The sequence below is a fragment of the Aethalodelphis obliquidens genome, unplaced genomic scaffold, assembly GCF_003676395.1.
Source record: "Aethalodelphis obliquidens isolate GAN/ISIS:26980383/991018 unplaced genomic scaffold, ASM367639v1 scaffold60, whole genome shotgun sequence".
NCBI lineage: Eukaryota > Metazoa > Chordata > Mammalia > Artiodactyla > Delphinidae > Aethalodelphis > Aethalodelphis obliquidens.
In genome coordinates this window covers 10,911,401-10,937,330 of record NW_020838004.1, presented here as the reverse complement: position 1 = coordinate 10,937,330, position 25,930 = coordinate 10,911,401, and the positions used below count along the sequence as shown (strand labels likewise).

The following is a 25,930-nucleotide window of genomic DNA, read 5'->3' as shown; positions in this document are numbered from 1 at the left end:
CTGCCTCCTGTCCCTTGCTTCTGTCCACTCTAAATCTAATTTAGAAGCTTTCAGTGTCTCCACATCACCCTTGGGATTAAGTCCAAACACAGCATTATGTCTCAAAAAGTCTTTCTTGGTTGGGATGCCATTTTCCTTCCATCCTAATCTCTAGCTATCCTGTTACACTTGACCCTCAAGTGTAACTAAACTACCTTGAGTTCCAAGGTCATGTTATGTTCATGCTCATCATCTGCCCCTTGTGCATGTACTTCCTCTTTCTAGAACACTCTTCTCCCTTACTGCACCTGTACCTGGCTAATTCATTCTCGTTGTTTAGGTTTCAGCTCAGATGTATTCATCCACACCAGAAATATTAGTGTCATCCTTCTCTCTTCCCTTTATCTTGTCCTTTCCATTTAATCAATCATCAAATCCTAAAAATTCTAAGACTAAGCATCTTTGCTGTGGATTATTTAAATTTTTTTCCTACTTATTAAAAAACCCCTGCAATGTTGGTATTCTTACTCCCCTGGTGAAACTGAAGCTAAAAGGGATTAAGTTACCAATTCAGGATCACACATTTAATAGGTCACAAACCTGGGATGCAAGTCAAATTCCATCTGACTCCAAAGCCGAAATGCTCTACCACATTGCCTTTCCACTACTTTTCCAGACTAATGACCATTATGTCTTTGTTCCAAAAATGTTATTACTTTGAGATGTTTAATTTCATTTTGTTTAATTGTTTCTTTCATGGTTATATAAAGTGAGTGGCTAACAAAATTGGGCACTAGACTTTTACTTTATATTTCTAAGGGATAGAAAGTGAGCAATAATTGGAAAGTGAATGAAGCAGGTGTGTTCATTTTAAATCAAAGAAAAAGAAATTATTTAAAAAGTATTTCAGACTGATGTCACTTCATATGTGGAATCTAACAAAGTTGAATACACAGAGGCATAGAGTAAAATGGAGGTTACCAGGGACAGGGAGTGGGGAGAAATGGGGAGATGTTGGTCAAAAGGTACAAAGTTGCAGTTATGTAAGATGAACAGGCTAGACATCTCATATACAGCATGATAATTATAGTTAATAATTCTGTATTGAATATGGAAAATTTGCTAAGAGAGTAATTTCAGGTCCCTTACCCTCACAAAAAAGGTAACTATGTGAATAAATGGATATGTTAATTAGCTTGACTGTAGTAATGATTTTGCTATGTATACATATATCAAATCATCATATTGTAAACCTTCAGTATAATCAATTTTTATTAAAAAAAAATAAATAATAATCAGGCAAAAATGTGATTATAGTTATGAATCTGCTATTAACAAATAAAAAAATTAAAAAATATTGCAAGTGAACTATAGGAAATTCTACCACCCACCCATAGATAACCATTGTTATCAAATTTTGCTGTATTTTATAAAGGTCATATTTATAACACTATACTCACATATCATACTTCTTGCTACTCACTGTTTTGGGAAATGGGTAATATTGAAATGAAAGACCCAGTCTTGAAATCAAAGCTTTTACAATATGGTAGAATTATGTTTTGACTTAAATATATTCAGATCTAAAGTATAAAAAAAGGTCTGGCAGACACTGGAGTTCCCATCTCTTGGTAAATTCACCTGAGTCCCTTGACGAGCCCACAGTCCCAAATTTGTAAAAGTAAGACTACAGTAAAGATAAAAAGTAATACAAATGAGAGTCTACTTTTAGATTGGAGAAGTGCTAATGAACAAATTGGAGGCAGGCAGCTGGCTATCACTGAGTAATCTCACGTTGACTTTGGCAAGGACAGAGCCTGTCTAGCTTAGAGAGATAGCTTCCAAATTAGCCATTATAATTTTAGAACCACAAAGGAATACAGGGGCACAGAAGTGAGAGAGGAAAGAATGTTTTCCTCAAATTTTGACATGGGAGGGGCAGAAAATTTCATGTGGAATCACTGTATCCACTTTTAATCTTTTAATAATCAGAAAAATTTTAAACAACTTTTTTTTCTATTTATATATACATGACAAATAATCATTGCAAGCAGAGCAGAGTATTCAAGTAGTGATTAGATAATTTTTATGTCAAATGAATAGGTATGGTCTTTTTCAATTTGTTCTGTTTCAATTTCAGCCAGAGATAAATATTTGTGAAGTGAACAACTGTCTAACCTAAGGGGAAATATGGAACGTTTGATTTTCTACTCTCTACTGAAGATTGAAATTGGTTTTATCACAGAGTTAGTCTCCAAAGATTAGTGGAATCTATGTTTATTTCTGGTACTGTTGATTTAAAATATTTCAGAATAAAGACAAAAGAACAGAAAATTCCAGGTAATGGAAGACAAGGGCCACTGCCTAGCTTCTAATATATCTTACAAACAGTAAGGAACAAGAAAGGGTAAATAAAATTTCACAGAAACCATGCCCATGGTGTAACTTGAAAACAGAGAATGATCAAACTTCAAAATAACAGTAATAAGAAAAAGGAAAAAAACCTACTAAATCCTAGTGCGAGATCTCATCTTCCTGACTCTCCTCCTCTACCCTGGCTTGCTTTGGTGCAAGCAAGGACAGACCAAGAAAAACTACAGGGAAGAGAGAAGAAGGCTAGTGAATACTCTCTCATTGATCTATAACTACTGTCAGAAATACTAAGCCGACCCTAAGTCTGAAAAATACTAAAAAAGTACCCTGGTAGATCAGAGCCTGAACTATAGGTAAAGGACTATAGGGAATGTATGGTTTCAAAGAGCATTTTTCAAAATGTGTACCATCTGCGGGAAAGGTAAAAATGATGTGAAAAGCCCCCTTTGGTTATTAGGTAGTGAAAGATAAAAGAAGTGAAAAAGAAGCTTCACTTCAAATTTCTGGTTATCTATTGTCTGTCCTGGAAGACAATAGATAACCAGAAATTTGGAGAATATACAATCTCATCTCCCACCACCAAAATAGCAACAATCCACTAACCTATCTGAGCTTTGAAATACTGACAGAGAGGGTGCAATTGAACTAGGAATCTTGTACAACAAAAAAAAAGGAACAGAAAATAGTTCCAATTGTCCTGCATCCTTACCAAAACATGGTATGATCATTCTCTTTAATTTTAGCCATCCTAATACGTATGCAATTGTATCTTATAAAGGTTATCCTTTGCATTCCTTTAATGGCTAATAATATTGAGCATTTTTTCCTATGCTTATTTGTCATTGATATTTATTTTTAGATGATTTCAAATCTGTCAAATCTTTGCTTATTTTTAAGTGGGTTCTTTGTTTTATTGGATTCTTTCTTGCCTTTTTAATTGAATTTTTATTATTGAATTTTGAAAGTTCTTTATATATTCTGGATGCAAGTCCTTTATTAGGTAGGTAATTTGCAAGCATTTTCTCCCAGTCAGTGGCTTTCCTTTTAATTCTCTTAACATTGTCTTTCAAAAAGTGAAAGTTCTTCATCTTGATGAAGACTAGTTTACCATTTTTTTAAAATTCATGTATCATTATTTTGGTATCATATCTAAAATCCTTTGCTATTCCAGGTTGTCAAATTTATAGGCATAAGGTAGTTCATAATAGTCTCCTATTATCCTTTTAAATCTGTAGAATCTGTAATGATGTCATGTTTTTCATTCTTGACATTGATAATTTGTGTTTTCTATCTTTTTTGTTTCTAATCTGCTAGAGCTTTATAGATTGCATTGATTTCCTAAAAAAAAAAAACCCCTCTATATAATGCTGTCACTGAAGCTACACCAAACAATTTCTTATAGGCAGTCAATCCAGGTTATATCTACTCATGCTTTCATCCATTCAGCAGACATCTACTGAGAATTTACTAGGTGCATTGAGAATCCATTAGGAAAAAGACCCTATACCTTTATAGAATCTACATTCTTGTGAGAGAGGCAGACAGTAAACAAGATAAATAATTAAAACACAGATGTTGTGATATGTGGTAAGATGAAAAAAAAGCAGGGAATGTTAGAGATTAGGATTTTACCTTTAAATAGTAGCCAGGTAAGGCCTCAATGAGAAGGTGAAGACCTGAAGAAACTGGGGGTGTGTACTCAGATACCAGGGGCAGAGTTTCCAGGCAGAGGGTAGAAGTGCAAAAGTGCCAGCACACTTGGTACATAAAGGAAGAACAAGGAGGTCAGTGTGGCTGCAGAAAAAGGATTGAGTGGGGTTGGGTTTCAATACAGGGTGGATACGGAGAACCAATACAAAGTCAGATTGTGCTGGGCCTTCCTTATAGGTCATGGTAAGGACTCTGCTTTTGTTTTGAGACAGGGAGCCTTTGTAGGGTTTTGAGATGAGAGGTGATACAATCTAACTAACATTTTAAAAGTATTACTTTGCTATGTGGTAAGAATAGTCTTTCTTGGATGGTGGTGATTGCAAAGAGGCACGGAAGCAGGATCGAAACTATAGCAATAATCTAGACGAAAAGGCCTGGGCTAGGATGGGAGCATAACACCGGGATTTTTTTTTTCTTGAGTAACTAGAAGATTGGAGTGCCATTAACTGAGATGGGGAACAAGATAAGAGAAGCAGTTTGGGAGAAAACATCATATTGTTGAATGTTTTCCCTCAGTTTTCACCTGATTTCAGGTTATTCTGCTTAGTCTGTATCCTCAAAGCTGTTGAAAATGAAGATAAATATTCGACTTATTTAAAATAAAGAGAATCAAATTAGTATTAACTGTAATGGTCCTTAGAGATTGCTTTAAAAGCAAGAAAATAGAAGACCAGAGAGGAAAACTGATGCTTTTCTCTGAGTTGAATTGGTGGTAAACATTGGAGTGACCCAGTTGGCTCAGTGCCACAGTAACATCAATGAGTGAATTTACTCATGGATTTTATTACTACTCTGGGCTTCAGCGAAGAAATGAAGATTATAGACTCAGCCAACTCTTTGGCCTTTCCTGCTTTGACCTGGCCACAATCTATATGGGAATAAATTTAGCACCAGCTATGGAAATATCTGAGGAACAATAGTTGTTTGTTAAATTTGATCTTTATCATAAGAAAGTTCCTCTTAACAGGACCAGAAACTAATTTCCTTTAAATAACTAATTTATTTTAAGGTAATAGCATCTTGGAGTGAAAATGAGTCAACAGTTCAGGGTTATAAGAAGCTATTTAACATTGGGCAAGTTACTTTGGGCCTCAATTTTCTCATATAGAAGGTAACTATATAATTTTTTAAAATAATTTATATATATTCCCTCTTATAGAAAATTTTAAGGCAGATACGTGAAAAGTAAGAAAGTTGAAAGAGACAATTTCTAAGTGCTGTTCTGATACTTTCAGTCTGTGATCCTACTATTATTGCCTTGGTAGGTGAAGTGAAAGTGATGCAGAAATGTATCCCATACATTCAGACATTTAAGTAACTTACATTCACTAAGTGACTGATGGCAATAATAATCATAGAATAGGATGCTTAGAGAGACTGTGACCCTTGGGCAGGATTCTCAATTATAAACGTTCTAGCAGAGCAATATAATGCAGTTAATAAAAAATGGTTTGAGTTATAACTATAGAAGCTGAAGCTCATTATTACCATAAAAGAAGAATTGTAAGTTAAGAATAACTTCTCTGTAGAATCGTAGACCCTTATTTTTTGTTCACGTGATACCAAAGCCTCCAGAAGTTAGTCAGCTAGGTTTGCTTTGTGTTGTATCAAAGCAATTACTTTACTGGTTTCACTGAGTTTGTTTTTTCCTTTTCCCCTTACTTTAGAGAAGTCATATAACTTTTATAGCTCAAGTTGTCTTGAAAGTCCCATTTTAACTAGAAGCTCATTGACCATGCCTCTAAAAGTTGAATATAGCTGAAAATGGAGATAGACACATTCCATTCTTGGCTCAGCATAACTAGTAGCTTTACATCTAGTATGGCTAGTTTCGCTACGTAACTTCCAGTGTAATTCAGTGTTTTGTTCTTGTGAAATTGGTTTTTAAAGATACAGACAAAAGAAGAGATGAAGTGAAGACTTGGCTGATAACCTACATCTAGAGGACTTATGGAATAAGTAGGAAAAGGGCGAGCCCCTCTCCTCTCTGAGGTGATTTGCCTTGACCTACTCCTACAGAATAACTGTAGTATTGTCACGAGCAGCAGAAGGCTGGCCAGATGCCTTGCCAGATGTCTGGCCAGATGCTGCAGCTCTGGTGAGCCCCGTGTTTCCTAGGACTCCAGGCGATCCACCACTGCCTAACCTACAGGGGCCCTTGTCAACTGTCAGGGAAGCTGGAGCCAGACAGTGAACCACAGACTCTGCTCTTCTTGTCATATCATAGGAGCCTTCCCCCAATAGTGTAACAGTGGCAATATTTCCTTTTCCTTATTCTTCCAGGTTTGTGCTAAGTACTTAATTTTTCCAAACTGATCTATATTATTTAGGGCATATAAAGATGGAAAAGCTATAGCAATAAAGTTGAGGACGTTTAACCCAAAAGCTAGGTGGTGGTGTAGTGGTCACTTGTTGGAGTTCAGGGGGAGATAGTACTAATTCAAAATGGGCACACAGAGGTTTCCAAAGTTATCAGTGATCTAATTCTTAGAGGACAGATGGGGGGCAGGGTTGGTAAATGGTGTTAATTTTATTATTAAACTTAAATCGTAGCTCTTTTCAGCATGTACGTTTCACAGTAATAAAAATAAGATTTAAAAAATGAGATACAATATCTGCAAAGCTAAGTTTACAATCTTGCTTTACTATTTGTTACTAGTATGAACTCAAGGAGTGTTCTATAGATCATAACTAGTTCTAGGTACTGTAGAGAATTCATAAACATTTTCTTAATGTACTCAGTCTTAGCTTTCTGATCCCTACTGATCACCAAACATCAGTAGGGATGATCACCAAACATCAGTAGGGATGATCACTGATCATCCCTACTGATCACCAAACATTTCTTCATGTGTAAAGTGGAAGTAACAAAGCCAACTTTACCAACTGCAGTGAAAATTAAATAAAATAACATCTATAAAGTGACTGACACATAATAAACCCCAGTAGTTGTCGGTTCTCATCCTCCCAGTTCTAGTCAAATTAATATAAAATATATGTTCATAAGTGTTTTTCCAATAATTGTATTTATATTATTTTGTTTTTTGTTGAGAGATAATTGACATAACATTGTATTAATTTTAGCTGTACAACTTAATGATTTTACATTCGTATGTATTGCAAAATAATCACCACAATAAGTTTAGTTAACATCCATCACCACATATAGTTACAGATATTTTTTTCTTGTGATGATATTTTTTTTGCGGTACGTGGGCCTCTCACTGTTGTGGCCTGTCCCGTTGAGGAGCACAGGCTCCGGATGCACAGGCTCAGTGGCCATGGCTCACGGGCCCAGCCACTCCGCGGCATGTGGGATCTTCCCGGACCAGGGCACTGAACCCGTGTCCCCTGCATGGGCAGGCAGACTCTCAACCACTGCGCCACCAGGGAAGCCCAATGATGACTCTCAAGATCCACTCCCTTAGCAACTTTCAATTATCTTATAACTGGTAGTTTGTACCTTTGGCACCCTTCACCCATTTTGACCCCACTCCCTACCCGCTGCCTCTGGCAACCACCCATCTGTTCTCTGTGTCTATGAGTTCAGGTTTTTTGTTGTTTTGTTGTGCTTTGTTTAGATGCCACATATAAGTGAGATTGTACAGTGTTTTTTTTTTTTCTCTGTCTGACTTATTTTACTTAGCATAATGCCCTTGGTGCCCACCCATGTTTTTGCAAATAGCAGGGTTTCCTTTTTTTTTTAACAGCTGAATAATGTTTCATTGTATATATATACCTCACATTTTATTTATCCATTCATCCATCTATGGATACTAAAGTTGTTCCCATGTCTTGGCTGTTGTAAATAATGTTGCAATGAACATGGGGGGACGCAGGTATCTTTTTGAAATAGTGATTTCATTTTCTTTGAATACATACCCAAATGGGATTACTGAATCATATGGTAGTTCTATTTTTAATTTTTTGAGGAACTTCCATACTGTTTTCCATAGCAGCTGCACCAATTTACATTCCTACCAACATTGCACATGTGTTTTAATTTTATTTATATAAATTTTATAAAATTTTATTTATAAAGCTAGAAAAATTATAGTAACTATATAGTGAACTTACAACTTTACTTGACACAATTGGCATGCTCAAAATCAAACTCTAGCAAGTTGCCATGTTTCATTCTCACTGAGGGTGGACAAGTATATTTGAATTTATTACAAGTAAAAATTATTTTAAAATACAGTAGAATAGTAATAAAAATTAAGACTATTTATTGAGCACTTATTATTATCAAGTAGTAAATGCTTTACATTATCTTTACCTCAATGAGAATAATAAGTACAAACTACATAAGATTGTTAAGCTTCCTTAAGACTTGCAGAGCACTTAGTATTATGCAAGGGCTATAACTGATATTTCCAAATAAAATACATACATTATTATAATCCTCCCACAAATCCTGTGAAATAGGGTCATTATTATCCTTATTTTGGAGGAAGCTAGGGAGTCAAAAAATGGGCACATCAGAACCTGAATCCATGTTGGGTTACTCAAGCATTTGTGCTTTAAACCACTGTGAATCTGAAGCATTTGATGAAAATTTACTAATTTGGTCACAGGATGAGGAAAAAAATGTGTAGCTTTACAAAGTCTGATGTTGCTGTACTAGGAATGGTATAAAGGACAAAGTTATATAGATTAGTTTTGAAAGTCATTGAGGCAACATTTACTATTTATGATGATTTCTAACACTTTGCCCTATATTTCAAAGGAACCAGCCTATTTAAAAGAGAGCATTGTGGATTATTGGAAGATCTTAGCTGTATCAAGTGAGTATATAAAAATTGGTTGATTTAGCCTTGTGACCATTCTAATATTCAGACATAAAATTATTTTATCCCACAGATTCATGAGCTAAAACCTGATGTGTTGTTAATTAGATTACATCCTTCTGGGAAGGAGAAATCCTAAATGAATACACTGTCATTTTGTAGGAAGTGAAGCAGATGTGGTTACACCTACAGAGTAGTCTGTCTACCTTCCCCTCAACTGCCTGAATGATGCAGGGACATTATGAAGAGTCACCCTTACTTGGTAAATAAAGGATACACTTTTCAAAATTTGACTCTCTGACAGCACAGGAAGCTTGTGTAGTATGGTTGTTATACATTTGATCATTGATGATAAATGATATTCTAATTGTATAGTAAAACATAAGTTCTTGATATGGAATAAAATGGGTTGGGAAACTCCTAAAAATGTGACAAAACAGAATGCTCTCCATTAATTTTTCTTTTCATCCTTTTTTCTTTCTATTACTTATTCATTCACTTGCAGATTCATAGACATTTTGTGCCTGGCTTGTGCTTGGCACTAGAAATTGAAGACGGATTTGGGTTTTAAGAGCACATGTAAGGGGGACTTCCCTGGCAGCCCAGTGGTTAAGACTTCACCTTCCAATGCAGGGGGTGAGGGTTCGATCCCTGGTTGGGGAACTAAGATCCCATATGCCTCACAGCCAAAAAACCAAAACGTAAAACAGAAGCAATATTGTACGAATTCAATAAAGACTTTAAAAATGGTCCACATCAAAAAAATCTTAAAAAAAAAAAAAGAGCTCATGTATACGAGAAGGGTAAGGGAAATACACAATCAAGGGATGAAGATAAAAGAATAGAACATAGTTTAAGAACAGTGTGAGCAAGAATGAAGTACAGAATATTTTAAAGATTAAACAAAAAAAAACTCAGGCAATGAAAATGGCTTGTTAGCCATGTTTACATACAGAGCAAGGAGAAAAACAAGGAACGGTCAATCTGTTATTTTAGGCACATGGTACAAATTTAAGAGATTGCATTGGGGAAAGGAAAGCCATTTAATGACTGCTTACCTTCCACCTTGTTTATTAAACAGAACATCTTCAAACTGGAAAGCTTTGAACAATTATAGTTAAGAAGGGTTTGAAGTCCATAAGAGATGAGGCGTCGAACTGCCTTAAGCTGAATGTCATGAGTCACCAATTTCATAGTAACCCTGCAAAGTAACTACTATTCCCCACCCCCCATCCACCCATTTAATAGCTAAGGAATCTGATGCTCAGAGAGATGATATAGCTAGTAAATGACAGAGTCCAGATTCCCAACAAAGTTCTTCTTTCTTCAAAGCAATGTTCTTCCCAGTATTTGGGAAGAACATTTGGCATAGCTCCCCAGAGTTGCCTCAAGTCCAGATCCCTAAAGACTCAGTTCTCAGGAACCATAAATTTGTTCTTAATTTTCCTAAACTTGTGAACTTGAATTATGTAAGCTCCAAATGCCTCAGAACAAAACCCCTTGAGCTGGAGACCCAATAGTTGAGTTCTGAAGCTTGAATCTCCTAAAATGGAATCCTTAGCTGGTTGGGAGTTACCTAAATTTTCACCTTTCTGCCCTAAGGTATAAATGCTATGTGTTGAACTGAGGTCAACAATGGAACCCAGACCTCAGCTTCTAAACCCTGAGCCCTCAATTTTCAGTTAACCTGAGCCGGGAATAAGAAGTCCCTTGGGGGAGGGAACTCCTGTACATTCCCACCATAATGGACATCTTTCCATTTTCTCTAGACTACTGACTTATACAAACAAGTATGGTTCTCTTTGCCTGGAGTGTTTTTCTCCTCTTCCATCCCTTCTGCTAACTTTTCCTTCTTTCTTACAAGAAGGGAAATGTCTTTAGAAGGCTTTCCCTGACCAACAGGTTGAGTTGAAAACTCCTTGTTATTCATTTATATGGCACATCATACCTTTTCTTTAATAACATGCATCACCCTCTAATCTTCTGTTTACTTTTCTCTTTTTTCTGCCATGCCTTAAGTGTCTTTCCTTGCTGTGTCCCCCATGTGCCTAGCATAGTGCCTGGAAGTGCAAATATTTGAACTGATGAGTGAGTGATCTGTTAAGATCCTGATGGTGGATGTGAGGTGCGATAGTGGTATCTAAAATTGTGCTGAATCAGCAGCAAAGAAAGGCATTCCATAATTTTGTTTTCTAAATAAATTAAACTATGTGCTGCATCCTTTAGTCATCTTTCTCTATAGTTGTACTCTCTTATACATTCCAGGTGCATATAGACTTAAACCCACATTATGAGTGGTTGGATCTAGCCCTGGAGGTAGAGATTGAGAGCATGTTCCAGATGTATTATTGCAGTCTAGCACTGTTATCTCCAGCAGTCAGCAGCTTCAGCCTGTGCTGAACACACAACCTAAACAATTCTGAATGTTTCTATATCACATTACCCACTTTCTCATCCTCAGAATCAGAGTTGTTCCTCCTAAGCCTAAATTGGATGGATGATTCTTAGTTAAAGGCTCATTTTTTAAAATAATGGACTGCCTGAAATTGAATGTGGGTATCTTTCCTGACAGATAGATTATAGAGGGAAAATTAAGCTCAGAAAGGTGAGAACTGATGATGCATCAGTGACTCATAATAAAAGATTAAACACATCATTTTCTCTATGCATATGTTTTTGTCAGTGATTTCTGAAGGATATAATCATGGCAAAGTCAAATTCACCTAGAGTATGTGTTGGGTGTTGTTGGCTTCGCTCTCATGGTCCACTCTCCACCCTTTGCACACTCTCCTCTGCCTGGCAGGTTGGCATCAATGCAGACTGTGTAGACGGTATCAGTGGGCTCCTTTGTCCCCAGCCCTTGGGTTGGGTACAGCCCATGGGAGAGCCCCTCCATCATATCAGAGGGCAGGAGAGTGAGGTCAGGGTATCAATTCCACTGGCTCTCTCCTGGTGGGTTGGCTGTTACCCTCAACCAAAGGTCAGAAATGCTGTCAAGTGGCCCTTGCCTTACAGTTACCCTGTTTAACTGCTTGTAACTTCTTCTTCCTTTTGCCCCTTCAGGCTGAAGCCTACACTGTCCTAGACCGGGTACTGTAGGGCACCATGCTGGATTTCACAAACTTCTGCCAACACATTCCTAGAGTCTCTTCATTAAAGTTGTCAGATTGCCTAATTTAGGTATTTTGTCTTTTTTCTGCCTGGAATCTGTCTTATACAGAAGTTATTGTTGAACAGGATAATATGCTTGTATAATACACAGGACTATGATGGCTGTTGATAATAGAAGCAAAAGGTTTAAACCTGTTTCTTTGATGAGATAATTGGGGTATATCTTGCTTGTATTAGACATAAACTTTTTTATATTTCCAAGAGTACTCTGTCAAAATAGATCAAAATAAATGCATGTGCCCAGAGATCTACAAAAGAGCATTTCAAAGAAGGATGACATGACACATGAAATAAACCACAAGCTGAAGGCTGAAAAGAAACAATGACATTTCAGACTTAGTTGTTTTACAAAAAGTAAAGTTTCTATAACTGTTCCATTATTTACTCATGTTTTCATTTTCTCATATAGTTTGGTTTCTACTTTGTACAAGTGAGATGCCAACTGGTGATAAAAATAAACAAACAAAAATATATAACATGCACAAGACATTTTTCAGTCACACTTTTGCTGGTTCCCAACTGAAAGCGACAGACAGTTCAGGTTTCTATCATTTTGCTTCTCAAAGTAATAAGGCAGTGTTGTGATGTAGTGTGACTGATCAAATAGAACGTTAGTATTTGATGAAATGAGGGGAGTCCATGGGGAAAATCGAAGCTAACTGAATCGAAATAAAGAACTGTTACTTTGAAAAATATCTGGAGGTTAAAGGGATTTGGTAATGCATTGTGAAGATGGGTGTGAAGGTGGGTGGTTATGCTCTATGCACAGTGTCAAGGATAGACAGAGCAATAGAGGTGAGAGAATATTAGTTTTACCTTTAAGGACAAGAAAATCTCCACTTCTGGATCAAAGACAAGTCACAAGGATGCCATTTAAAAAATATGCCTTTCAATTTTCTTCATTCGCTATTGAGCTTGATGCTTATTTGAAATGAATGCAAACTATTATATGTACTCCAGGACACATTGTGGTTAAACCTTCATGTTGTGTTCCTTTTTTTTTTTTTCTTGTAGGGTTGTATGTCGTGGTGATTTGCTATTGGCTTAATAGAGGGCAAACAGGCTTTGATTTTTTTTTTTTTTTTTTTTTTTGCGGTATGTGGGCCTCTCACTGTTGTGGCCTTTCCCGTTGCAGAGCACAGGCTCCGGACGCGCAGGCTCAGAGGCCATGGCTCACGGGCCCAGCCGCTCCGTGGCATGTGGGATTTTCCCGGACCGGGGCATGAACCCGTGTCCCTTGCATTGGCAGGCGGACTCTCAACCACTGTGCCACCAGGGAAGCCCAGTCTTTGATTTTTATTCCTTTGACAAGAGGGACTCATGCATTTGAAGTTATGTACAGAGCACTTGCAGTGTGCCTTTCTACTAAGTGCTGGGAATCCAGTGGTGAATAAGACAAAGTAGTCCTTGCTCTCGTGGGAAAAAGGAAAACCACTCTGATTGTGTATTGCTCCCTCAACCCCAGAGGAAGGACCAGGAATGTGTGGCTAGAGATTAAGTAGAGTAAAAACAATCTCATTGTTATAAAATTAGAATAAAATTACTTTTATCATTTATCCTCCTAAAGTAGTATGCAAAATTGCTAGTTGTGTTTGTTGTTAATCTCTAAATATCTACGTCTAATTTTTCCCATGGATAATTGTGCATGTAATTTTTCCCATGGATAATTGTGCATGTAATAAAATATACATTCTAGAATTTTCTTAATTTTCACCTTCCTAGGATACATCTAAAAGTCTACTCCTGTGGCTCTTCCATGCTGCCTGGAATAGTTACATGCCATTTATGTTTCAACACTTCTGCTTTAGTAGAATTGTGCTTTATTTAAATATTTCAAGGATTTTTGAAGCAAAAAATAAAAGTGAAGCTAGATACTTAATATAGAGCTTAGTTTGTATAGGAGCAGTTCTATTTGATAAAAGTGCATCATATTTGAACAGGATGTAGAGGAAATTACTGCACATGCTCTGGCCTCAAGCACACAGTCCATTTGACTCAAAAGCTAATTCACATTGCTGGCACTTTCAGTAGAGATGGATTATTCCACCTCTCACTATCTGGGGCAACAGGCACTATTCTGCCAGCAAAAAGAATAAGGAAAATGAGGTATGTAAAAACTTGTTTTCATGACCTAATCAATATTTGAGTACCATGGGGGCAGTGGCTAGATACATTCTTCCTAGAACTGGTATTTATGTACTGTGATAAAGCAAATTACAAAAATACAGTCATGAATATGTAGGTTACTGAACATTCAGCCATGCTAAATATAACTAAAAGGATGAAGAAAACAATCTTAATAAATATTTTTCTTAAACAGAAGAGCCCACTTTGCAAAAGTGTGCCCTTTAACTGGAACGAAAATGTGTCTTTTGTTGACATAGTGCTTTGGGCTATTGTTCCTCTTTCTAGTAGACAATTTTTCTAGGTTACACTTGCAATTAATGTACAATTCTATAATATAGCCTTATAAAATCCATTCTATAATCTGGCAACATCTAGTATCTTTCTTGAAAGGCTTCAAATGTTTGTCATTTAAAAAGCTGTTTTACACATTTTGCTTTTGCGTTTCAACAAGGATTAAGCAGCACCACTTATGACAAAATACTATACATGAAGCCTTTTGTTGCTTCTTTAGACTGCAGTTGGGAATGATAAGGAGACAGTAATGGATGCATTTTGTCAACGTACAAGCACGTTCCCTTTATCTCACTACCCATGCAAGGAGTACTGCCTTCATTGTACATTTAAGAGTTTTCTTCCTAAAACAATCTTAAACACCTCTGTAAACATTCTTTATCTGGCTTTCTCATTGACAGAGTGCTAAAGAGATGATGATGATCCAGGCCTTTTAATAAAAACATATCTGAAATTTATGTAACTGCAAATGATTAAAATTTGTGATAGAGACAGGAAAAGATTTGAAACTGAAGAAAACATTTTCCCTGGAAATGTCTTTCCTGTTCTTCAAAAGGATGGAAGTTATAGGTATGAAAGCATAATAGTTTAGAAGGAAATAGGATATATCCTTAGGATTAGTGCCTTGCCAGTATAGAACTTGCCATTATTCAAATTAATAACATTAAAATCATAAATCATTATTTTAAAAGTTTAGAATTAAAAAATGTCACAACTCAGTCTTATTCTACCTCAATGTAAATTTAGAGGTGTTATATGAACAAATAAAACTTTGGAAACTAGGTTAAAAATTGAGATATGAGGGGCTTCCTTGGTGGCGCAGTGGTTGAGAGTCCGCCTGCTGATGCAGGGGACACGGGTTCGTGCCCCAGTCTGGGAGGATCCCTCATGCCGCGGAGCGGCTGGGCCCATGAGCCATGGCCACTGAGCCTGCGCGTCCGGAACCTGTGCTCCACAACTGGAGAGGCCACAACAGTGAGAGGCCCGTGTACCAAAAAAAAAAAAAAAAAAACAACAACAAAAAATTGAAATATGAGTAAAGTTGCTAATCATAATTTTTCTTTCTATAAAAAGACAAAAACCACTTATATCAATTACCATCACAGTCCTTGGCTTTTCGTGGGTTTTCTAATTGAACGACAGCTGAAAAATTATAAAGTCAGTGTCCTTCTTCTTCATATAAACGCATATTCCTATGGCTGTAAAAATGATGAAATCCAAATTTAAGTGCTTTCCACATTCATAATTTCAATTGACCCTAGAAGTAATCCTGTAAATTAGGCTGGTATAATTATTTCTCTCAATCTTATGGGGGAAAAAAGAACAAAAAAGAGGCTTGATCCTTCATCTTTTGGTACTTGGCATTATTTTGTGTCCTCTTTTTTTAGTTACACAAAAACCTTTCTTGTGCTACCAGTACTTTCATCTCACTTTTATAAATCCCCTGATCCTAGCTCTTTTCTCCTTTAATTTTACAGGTTTTCATTTTCAAAGCATTAACCATGTTCAACAGATACGTCCCCTCCCTCTAATCTTTGAACTTCCTCTTGTCTACAACAGAAACTATGGAAAGTATACAGAAGACAAGAGAGGAAGTGAAAGGCTAACGAGGTTATTAGAAGTCAGAAAAGTGACTGAAAAAGGGAAGAAGGTTCAGAATTTCAGAAGGAAATGATGGATGGTTGCTCATGCAACAAGTCTTGGTGACTTCTTATCTCTTTCACTTCATCCATCCTGTTAACTCAGAAATAATGCTGCTCTTCTAGAAACTCGCTTCTATGTCAAGAGTCACCTTTTGCCAAAATCAACATTAGACGCTGGCTGATTCTTGTAGGAGAAAATTACATTCTCTTTGTAAAGACATTAGAAATAATATTTATTTTTTTTAATGGAAAAGAATATCTCCTAAGGATCACTAGTTATTTGAGGAAAAACTTTTTTTTTTTTTTTTTTGCAATACACGGGCCTCTCACTGTTGTGGCCTCTCCCGTTGCAGAGCACAGGCTCCGGACGCGCAGGCTCAGAGGCCATGGCTCACGGGCTCAGCCGCTCCACGGCAGGTGGGATCTTCCCAGACTGGGGCACAAACCCATGTCCCCTGCATCGGCAGGCGGACTCTCAACCACTGCGCCACCAGGGAAGCCCTGAGGAATAACTTTAATATAAAGTATTAAACAAACATAAAAATATAAAATATAAAAACAAACATAAGAAAAGTGACTTAGGAATAAATTCTCTGAAGTGTTCTGAGCTGTGTTAGAGTTTTTATCACTGATGTCCCCAGAATTAGATAAGATACTGTGTCTTTGAAAGCAGAAAAGATCTTATAAACAGAAACATTTGAAGAATAAAAGATGTTCTTAAAAATTAAAAATGTAATAGCAGAAAAAAATTTTCAAAAGATATTAGAGGATAAAGTTGAAGAAATATTTCAGAGTACAATGCAAAAAGATAAACCATTGGAAAATAGAAGAGAAAAGATAAAAAAGTAAAAGGATATTCCAGAATGTCCAACATCCAAAACAAAGGAGTTCCAGAAACAAGGAACACTGTAAGCAAGAATCAAAACTATCAGAGAAATAAATCAAAAATATTCTTCAGAAAAGAAGGACATGTTTTTCCACATTAAAAGTTTTACTGAGTGCCTAGAACTATAGAGGAAAAGAGATTCCCTTCAATAACAAAGATCATGTAACTGTAGGGCACCAGAGAGAAAGAGAATTTCTAGAATCATACTCCTTGATAACAACTAACAAAAACTAGAATCTAACAGAACCAGACTTTCAAAATTATTGTCATCCTAGAATTCTCTACCCAGCCAAGCTACCAATTAAGTTTGGAGGTAAGACAAAGTCATTTTTAGACATGCAACATTTCAAGAAATTTATTTCCTGTGCCTGCTTTCTCAGTCAGCTCCTGGAGGATGTACTCCATCCTCCAGGGAGTAAACTAAAAAAGAGGAAGATCTGGGATACAGACAGTAAGGAACCCAACACAAGAGCAAAGCAAACAGAATCCTTGGAATGATGCTAAAAGGAAGATTCAAAGACAACAAATATTCACCAACTGGTGATAGCAACTGGTCCAGATGAGCAGATCAGAAGGTGACAGGGAGATTCTTCAAGAAGCTAAAATTGAAAAAAAACACATAGTATGTTGAATGTATTAAAAGAAGATTTATACTGAAGGAGATTAATTTTGTTGAATTTCATAAATACGTAGAACATTAAGCATATGAATACAGAAAGATGATTTTTAAAGACTGGGTTGCAGGACACAGGGAAGCTGTACCAGAAAAGACACCACAGTATAGTATATACTACTTGTCATAGCTATAGCTAGCACCTGCATTGTCATAATGTAAATAGCTACCTAACAAAAGTTATGATATAACTATACTGGAATGATAAGGGACCATGAAGCATGTGTGTGTGTGTGTGTGTGTGTGTGTGTGTGTGTGTATGAGAGAGAGAGAGAGAAGGATGTGAAGGTAAGGTGGGAGATTGTGAAAGTGAGCTAAATACTCAACTTTCATAATGGGAAGTCTGTAGATAATACCAAATCTGAAAAAGCAAGAAATAGCAATGTTATGAAGTTATATGGATGTAAGGATTTAAATTATAAAATAACCAGCTAAAATAGTTGAAATGTATTTCCTCTGGGGATCAGGATATGGAGAAGGTGAAGAATAAGGGACTGCTGTTTTTTGTAACAAGCTTTTAGAGTCTGTAAACACGCACATGCATAACTTGGGTACAATTTAAAATGGAATCGGAAACAAAACAATAGCTATAGAAAGCAAAATAGATATATAAATCATTCTCTTATTACTTAATAAAAGCTATGGACACATTATCTAAAGATCTATCTTAAAAATTACTAGTATTATAGCATATGTTTGGCTATGGCCCTTAATGTCATTTTTAAAAAATTTACGTAGTTGTCAGTAAAACATCAGCCTGGTTAGTTTTGAAGAGGCCATGGCTGGCTAAAGGGTTCACTGCTGAACGAAAGTCTATGAAAAAGTTTTGTGAATATGGCAGCAGACTCTTGAAGCTCCTTGGAGAGCCACAATCTATTTCTGAGTTGCTGACATTTTGCTAACTTCTTTGGGCATCACACTGCCATTGTCAACATTGCCTGGAGCTTTGGTATAAAGATGGATAAGGGTTAGTATGGAAAGAAAATTAGTTTCTCTTAGCCTGGCCACATCGGAGGGGAAGATGGCTTATGGGGTCTTTGGATCTATTTAAATTCTCTTTATATGGGGAAGTTTGTGACAGTCTTTGAAGAGGGATGGCTTTTAGAACATTTATAAAGAGAAGAAGCATCTATGACGTTAATCATCAATCACACCTTTCTTCTTCTTTTCAGGCTCCCCTTTAACCTGGCTCTTCTGTATTCTGCAGGAACTTGTCCTTTTTGGGTTTCCAGTTAGTGATAGTGACAAAGCTTCAGCCCTTCAAACTCAAAAACACCTTAAGACATAAAGTTATGAATCACTAGGGAAAAAAATCCTCATTGTAGCATTTCGATCAGAGGAGGAGTCACTGTTTCTTATCACAGAACGAAAGCTGACATTGAAGGCTGGCCTCCTCTTTGACCACGGTCTCCATCACAGACTCATTCCTTCCCACTTACCACCTGGATCACAACTTTCTCGAGTTACCAGTGATTTTTAGAACAATGCCTACCAGAGTCCAATCCATTAATTGTCCTTGTTAATGAAACCTACGCTGTGGCAGTTGATCCCTCTGCTGGAGAAAGCTCTCTACCTATACCTGACCTCATCACACTCTCCCCAAACACACTATCACCTGACTCCTGCTATCCTTCCATTTTCAGCATGTCACTTTCTCCCAGAAGGTAGGTTAGATGCCCCTGCTATAAGTTTATCATGACAATTAAACAGCTGATAACAAGGTAATGTGCTAATTGCCCATTTCTCCCTTTGAACTACAAGATTTTTAAGGACAGAAAGGTTTCTTTTTTTTTTTTTTTTTTACCATTGCTTTTTTCCAGACCTTATATAATGCCTGGCCCTGGCATAGGAGGGACTCAATAAATATATGTTGACTTGAATGGATTTGCTATTTTCCTACTTATTTTTTATATTTTTACACTCTATGTCATAACGGTGACATTTTGGGTCTTTCTTATATCTATAATATCTGCGATTGAAAAACACACATTAATCTCTGTGTGCATGGCACAGAGAGACTATGGGAATTGCCAGAATCTCCACCCCAAATTAAAGTGTCAAAATCTGCAAAGTGCTTGGCTTTCTAAAAAGAGGACTTCTTGGAATCCATTAACAAATAAATGCATCTTCATTTGTATTATAGCTGGTCTAGAGATGATGAGACAACATCTAATATACTTGAGGATTGCATTAGATGAATGGTAGGTCATTTTACACACTAAGATGCTCTTAATATGATTTGTTCACAATCTTTCTATTTTATTACAGCCGGGGCACCGACAATAGACTGACCCACCGGCGGCAGACAGTTCTCCGTGAGAAGGGGAGAAGGTTAGCTAACCGAGGACCAGCATACATGTTTAATGATCACTCAACAAACCTGTCTATTGAGGAGGAACGCTTTTTAGATGCAGCTGAATATGGCAACATCCCAGTGGTAAGGAAGATGTTAGAAGAATGCCTCTCACTCAATGTTAACTGTGTGGATTACATGGGCCAGAATGCCCTGCAGCTGGCGGTGGCCAATGAACATCTGGAAATTACAGAACTTCTTCTCAAGAAAGAAAATCTGTCTCGTGTTGGGGATGCCTTACTTTTAGCTATTAGTAAAGGTTATGTTCGGATTGTGGAAGCCATTCTCAGTCATCCAGCTTTTGCTGAAGGCAAGCGGTTAGCAACCAGCCCCAGTCAGTCTGAACTCCAGCAAGATGATTTTTATGCCTATGATGAAGACGGAACACGGTTCTCCCATGATGTGACTCCAATCGTTCTGGCCGCCCACTGCCAGGAATATGAAATTGTGCACACCCTCTTGCGGAAGGGTGCTCGGATTGAACGGCCTCATGACTATTTCTGCAAGTGCAGCGAATGCAACCAGAAACAGAAGCATGACTCCTTCAGCCATTCCAGATCTAGAATTAATGCCTACAAAGGCCTGGCAAGCCCAGCTTACCTGTCATTGTCTAGTGAAGATCCAGTCATGACAGCTTTAGAGCTTAGCAATGAGCTGGCAGTGCTGGCCAACATTGAGAAAGAGTTCAAGGTAGGTCTTTAAGAGTCGAAGTCAAGGTATATTTACAAGCTTCCACTAGGTACTCACACCCTGTTAGGTATCGTAGACAGTAGGCAATTTTACATGTTTTTTTTGCCAACAAGATCATTATTATATAGAGTAAAAGTTGTGATCACTGCCATTTGGAGATGATCTACTATACACTAGACATTTTGCATTTATTATGTCTAATTCTTATCACAACCTTGAGAAGATCTTAGTTCCTTTTCAGATGCAGAAATGGAGGCATAGAAAGGTTAAGTAAGGCCCAAGATCCACAACTGGTAAAATGACAGAGCTGGGATCAGAATCCATGGATGCTGATCTCTAAAACCCAGATTCTGTCTCCTGTAAAACACTGTTTCTATATTCAGAGCATGGTGATAGCTGCTGTTGAGGTCAGAAAGATGAATATGATAAAGGAAGTCGTAGTCTGACTTGAGAGACAGATGCATGCATGCATAAATATGGTATAAAGAGAAATGAAACTACTAGGTAGGGCTATAAGCTGTGTGCTGTAGCGGTTCAGAGAAAGCAGTATTTAATTCACATTAGGTGTCGGGGAAGTTACATGTAAAATGGTGTTTCAGCTGTATATGGCAGAATGAGTAGCATTTTGGAAGGCAGAGAATGAGGGAGAAGATATTTTAGGCCAAGGTAACATCCAAAACAAAAGCTTGTAGATATGGAAGAAGTAGTCGCTTCGAGGGAAGTTTGAGCAGTCTCTGAATAAAAGGTAAGTGGAGAGATACCGTATCAGATGCTGCCATTTTCCCCATGGTTTGTGCTACATCTGGAAAGGGTGAAAGTTCAGATTCCTAGTCTAAGGTCACACACCTACACACATACACCTTTAAATTCCCTCCACAGGTTATCTGACCTGTCTTACAGTGTTCATCACGTTCTGCTGTACATTACTGTTATTTAGGGTGAGGTTTTCTCCATTACTCAGCTATACACTGCTTGGAATCAGGCCTGATTCATCAAATACAGTATTACACAAAGATAAATATTGGTTTTATTTTCTCTGTTCTCTATGCTATGAGAAAGCATGTCTCTACATTCCACACTTTGGGGGTCTCTCCTGTGCAGTTTCTTGGTGCCTCTGTCATTGAAGGAACACTGTTAAACCCAGCATGGTATGTCATGTGTCCATCTATCCTTGGGTCCTATCCATCCAGGCAGGGAGGGGGAGGTAAATGGTGACTGGAACCTTTCAATGGCCCCCAGGGTGGAGGATGCTGCTTTTCCTTTAGCTACCTGGCAGCTGAGGGTACAGGACAAGCAAATGATCGCTTACAATCCTGTCTCAGTCTTTCCTACTTCTCACTTTACTCCCATGACTCAGTGAGTCAGAGAGCTATGCAATCTTCAATTAGAGAAGTTTCTTCAAAATCTGATTAATATTATTTTAAAATTTGTATTTAATTTTTTTGAAATTTCACTGCTTAGGTTTCAACATCTCTGTTTCTGCAATTGTATCTTTGTTTACACACTTCTCTAGACCACAGAAGAATATTACATTCTTAATTCATTCATTCACTTGCTTACATCTTTTGAGCCCACGTTTGTACCAAATATTGTACTGGGGAGAGTTGAGAAGGGAGGATGGAGATGTAGCACGAACACAAAGACAATTCAGTCAGTAATCCTGCCCTCAATTAGTTTGTAATCTAATAGGAGAGGAAAGACCTGTGTGTAGGAACTATAATATAAGGCATGACCTTGTAGAGTGAGGGGGCGGGCAGGTGGGCCAAAGGTGAGAAGAATCACATCTAACCAGAATGTGAATTTTTCACTGTCCCTAAATGCATTGCATAATGTAAGAGCCCCTTTAGGATTAAGAGGATTTAAGGATCTGGACGTTCCTTTATTTGTTCACCACACATTGTTTCTGCTCAGGTGGTGCAAGGTACATGGATCAGGCACTTTCCCTCCATTCATACTTTCTCTGTGTAGTTCCACTCTCTTTAGCAGCTACCTAGAGCCTCTACTCAGGCTTACTGTCTGCTTAATGCCCTGCCTCTGTGAAGGTTTGAAGGCAAAGAAAAAACAAATCTCTCTGAAAACACATATCTCTTTAATAGTATTTTATCCCTAATATCTTTTAAAAATTCTTCGCAAATATTACATTAGTTTACTGTTAAAAGAGGATAGCAGTTCAGAAAAATGTTTTTAAAAGTATATCCTAGAGCTCGACAATCAGCAGTTTTTCTAATTAGAAATTTGACTCCAAAAGTTCTTGTATTACACAAGGAGAAAGGCCAGTTCTTGACTTTTTTAAAAAAGTCTTTGGCAAATACAAAATAAAAAAGCACAAGGTTTTCTTTCTCACCAGACAGAACACTCTAAAACAAATATTTCATTCTCCAGCCTAGTTGGGTCCACAGAGGCAAGAACAGCCTCATACGAGGATGAGCTGCCATTGCCTTTGTGTGTAAACTCAGGGAAAACACATCCTCCATCCACCACCATCCATGGTGTTGTGATGCTAAACCTGTTCCCAGCAGCCCAGCCTCAGTTTACAACAGGATGGGACCTGACAGGGCTAAAGAGATTGGTGTCTCTGGTGAGATTTCTTGCTAAGTCTGCTGCTCTACTCTTCAAAAGTAACTTCTCTTTTCTTACTTTAAAAGGATACAGTTGATCCTTGAACAAAATGGGTTTGAAGAGTGCGGGTTCACTTATATGTGGATTATTTTCACTAAATATAGACTACAGTACTACACAATCCCAGGTTGGTTGAATCCATGAATGTGGAACTGTGGATACCGAGGGTCCACTGGAGAGTTACATGCAGGTTTTCAACTGCGCAGAGGTTGGGTGCTCCTAACCTCTGCTTTGTTCAGAGTATATGGTCATGTTAGAAAATAATAATATAAAAATGAAGAAAAGTTTAAAAATCATTTCTATTTTGCCACCAAGAAATAAACACTGATACTGCAAACACGCCAGCACATATCCTTCTATTTGTATTTTTAGTAGTCAAGTCCCTTAGAGTCTCAGGGAACAAAGATTGCAGAGTCTGGACCACCTGAGGCCTGGGATGCCTCACAGGGACCTGAGAGATTGTACTGGCCACAGGCAATCCTTTCTGCTCATGGTCTTCAAATTCTTTTGCTTCTTTTTCACCTGAAAGACATTTGAAAAATTCTGTGCTCATGTGCACATTTTAAAATTGGCATCTAAATATTTTTATTTTTAAGTTTAAATATTTTTAAAAGATATAATTTCTGCATAGTGTAAATATTGACATTTAAAAATAGAACTCTTAGTGCTCCTTCAGATGTATCTAGGGGCCTTTAAGTGCTGTGATTTTATGTATAACATCACCTATTTTAAAAATAAGTAAACAACCTCCTTTTTAACATTCAGAATAGCTACATCTTTCCTTTTCTCCTTGAGCTTGTATTTCCTGTCCAATTTCCTCCACAAATATGATTCCTGATGTAATAGCTTTTTATTGTGTAAAGTCCTTTATAGATCACCCAATTACATATATATTATATATATATATGATATATATTATATAACACATATTAGCAGTATATTTGATCAAAACTACATAAGTTGAACATAATTTTTCAAAATAACAAATATGTACAAATTTTGAAAAGTAAATTTTAAATATATGACACAGTTCTTATTGGAAATGAATTTTTAATGGGATTAATCATGTCCATACTTTTGTTATATATTTAGTGAAAGAAAAAGTTATAGCCTGCTAAAATAACTTGATTTGTCAGCTATCATATTATTTTAGTTTTTGTTAATAGGATATATAAATTAATAAAATTAAATATAAATTATTTTATGTAATAAAATTAAAAGAGCTGACTGTAGTTGGAATAACTATTTCTTGATGTGATTTGATAACTGCCTTACTGAATTATCCACAATGAATCTGAAAAAAATCACATAAAAGTTTTATCCATGTGTTTTAGCCAATATCCTATGACAATTTTGAGTCCTGGAAACCATTCCAAATCACATTAAAAGGAATCATCCTCCCAACGTTTGCTGCCTTGCCCATTTGAGATGTCTTTCCTTTAAGCTAATAATACATCCAAAAGCTGAGTATTAATAATTTAAAAGAATCACATTTAAGTACATGAAGTGATTTTTGTATTCAGTATTTCCTACTGATACCTTCTTTGCCATCCTCTTATTCAAGAAGGATGCATTCTTTGACAGTTGTTGAAGAATGAAGAGGCAAAGTACATTAAGCAAAAATTATCATTGTTCCTATCACTACACTGCACCATACATCTAAATTTAGAACATCCCAACATGAACCAGCATGTTGTATTTCTATCATTAAACATCATCTTCAACAGGAATGTGTATTAGGGCAGGAAAATACAGGAAGCCCCTCAGGTCTATGGTACCTGGGTTAATTATTAAAGGGGAATTCTCCATTGTTTGCTACATGGGTGAGTGAGAGTGGGGAATTATTTTGTAAAGGGGTGAAAGATCTATTTTCAAGGAAATCAGTTTTAGGAAAGTTGAAGATCTGGAAATGTATTCCCTTAAAACTATCAGTGTTCTCTGGCCGCTTGGAAAGTCTTCACATATCTCTGTTTGGGGCTTCCCTGGTGGCACAGTGGTTGAGAGTCCGCCTGCCAATGCAGGCGACACGGGTTCGTGCCCCGGTCCGGGAAGATCCCACATGCCGCGGAGCGGCTGGGCCCGTAAGCCATGGCCACTGAGCCTGTGCGTCCGGAGCCTGTGCTCCGCAACAGGAGAGGCCACAACAGTGAGGGGCCTGCGTACCGCAAAAAAACAAACAAACAAAAAAAACATATCTCTGTTTGAAGGCAACTAATCTATTTTATGAGAGTTAGAGAATGAGAACTTTCACAAAGATTTTGTAAACTCCAATATATAGCTTCTCTAAGCTCCTCCTAAATTCTCCTTTTCCATTATTAACCCATAGTCCTTTAACAAAAGAGGCCAGAGTAGTTGCTACTGAATTCCTCAGGCAATTGTAGTCTTGCACCTTGAATCTTCTAAACCGAACAAATTGCACTCATTACCCGTATCATCAGGTCTGGAGCTGGCTCCGTGTGGGGGTGACAACCAGACCACAGCAGAGAAATCTAACAATTAGATGGAACCACAGGAATAAGAAGAAAACCCATAGGTCTGAGGGATTTCAGGTCTTCAAAGTGAATGGGGGAGAAACCAGATTTAAAAGTTTTCACCCATTCAAGTTTAATTTTTATACTGAATTTT

The 25,930-nt window shown here is 37.2% G+C and overlaps 1 protein-coding gene across 5 annotated transcripts in view; it reads left to right on the top strand.

The window, feature by feature from the left end:
* TRPC6 (transient receptor potential cation channel subfamily C member 6) overlaps positions 1-25,930 on the top strand; it is a 116,458-nt gene that overhangs the window by 47,006 nt on the left and 43,522 nt on the right. For all 5 annotated transcript variants that reach the window (XM_027087750.1, XM_027087752.1, XM_027087751.1 and 2 more), the window contains exon 2: positions 19,912-20,686. In XM_027087750.1, the coding sequence (XP_026943551.1) occupies positions 19,912-20,686 (775 nt within the window). The remainder of the gene's footprint in view (positions 1-19,911; positions 20,687-25,930) is intronic.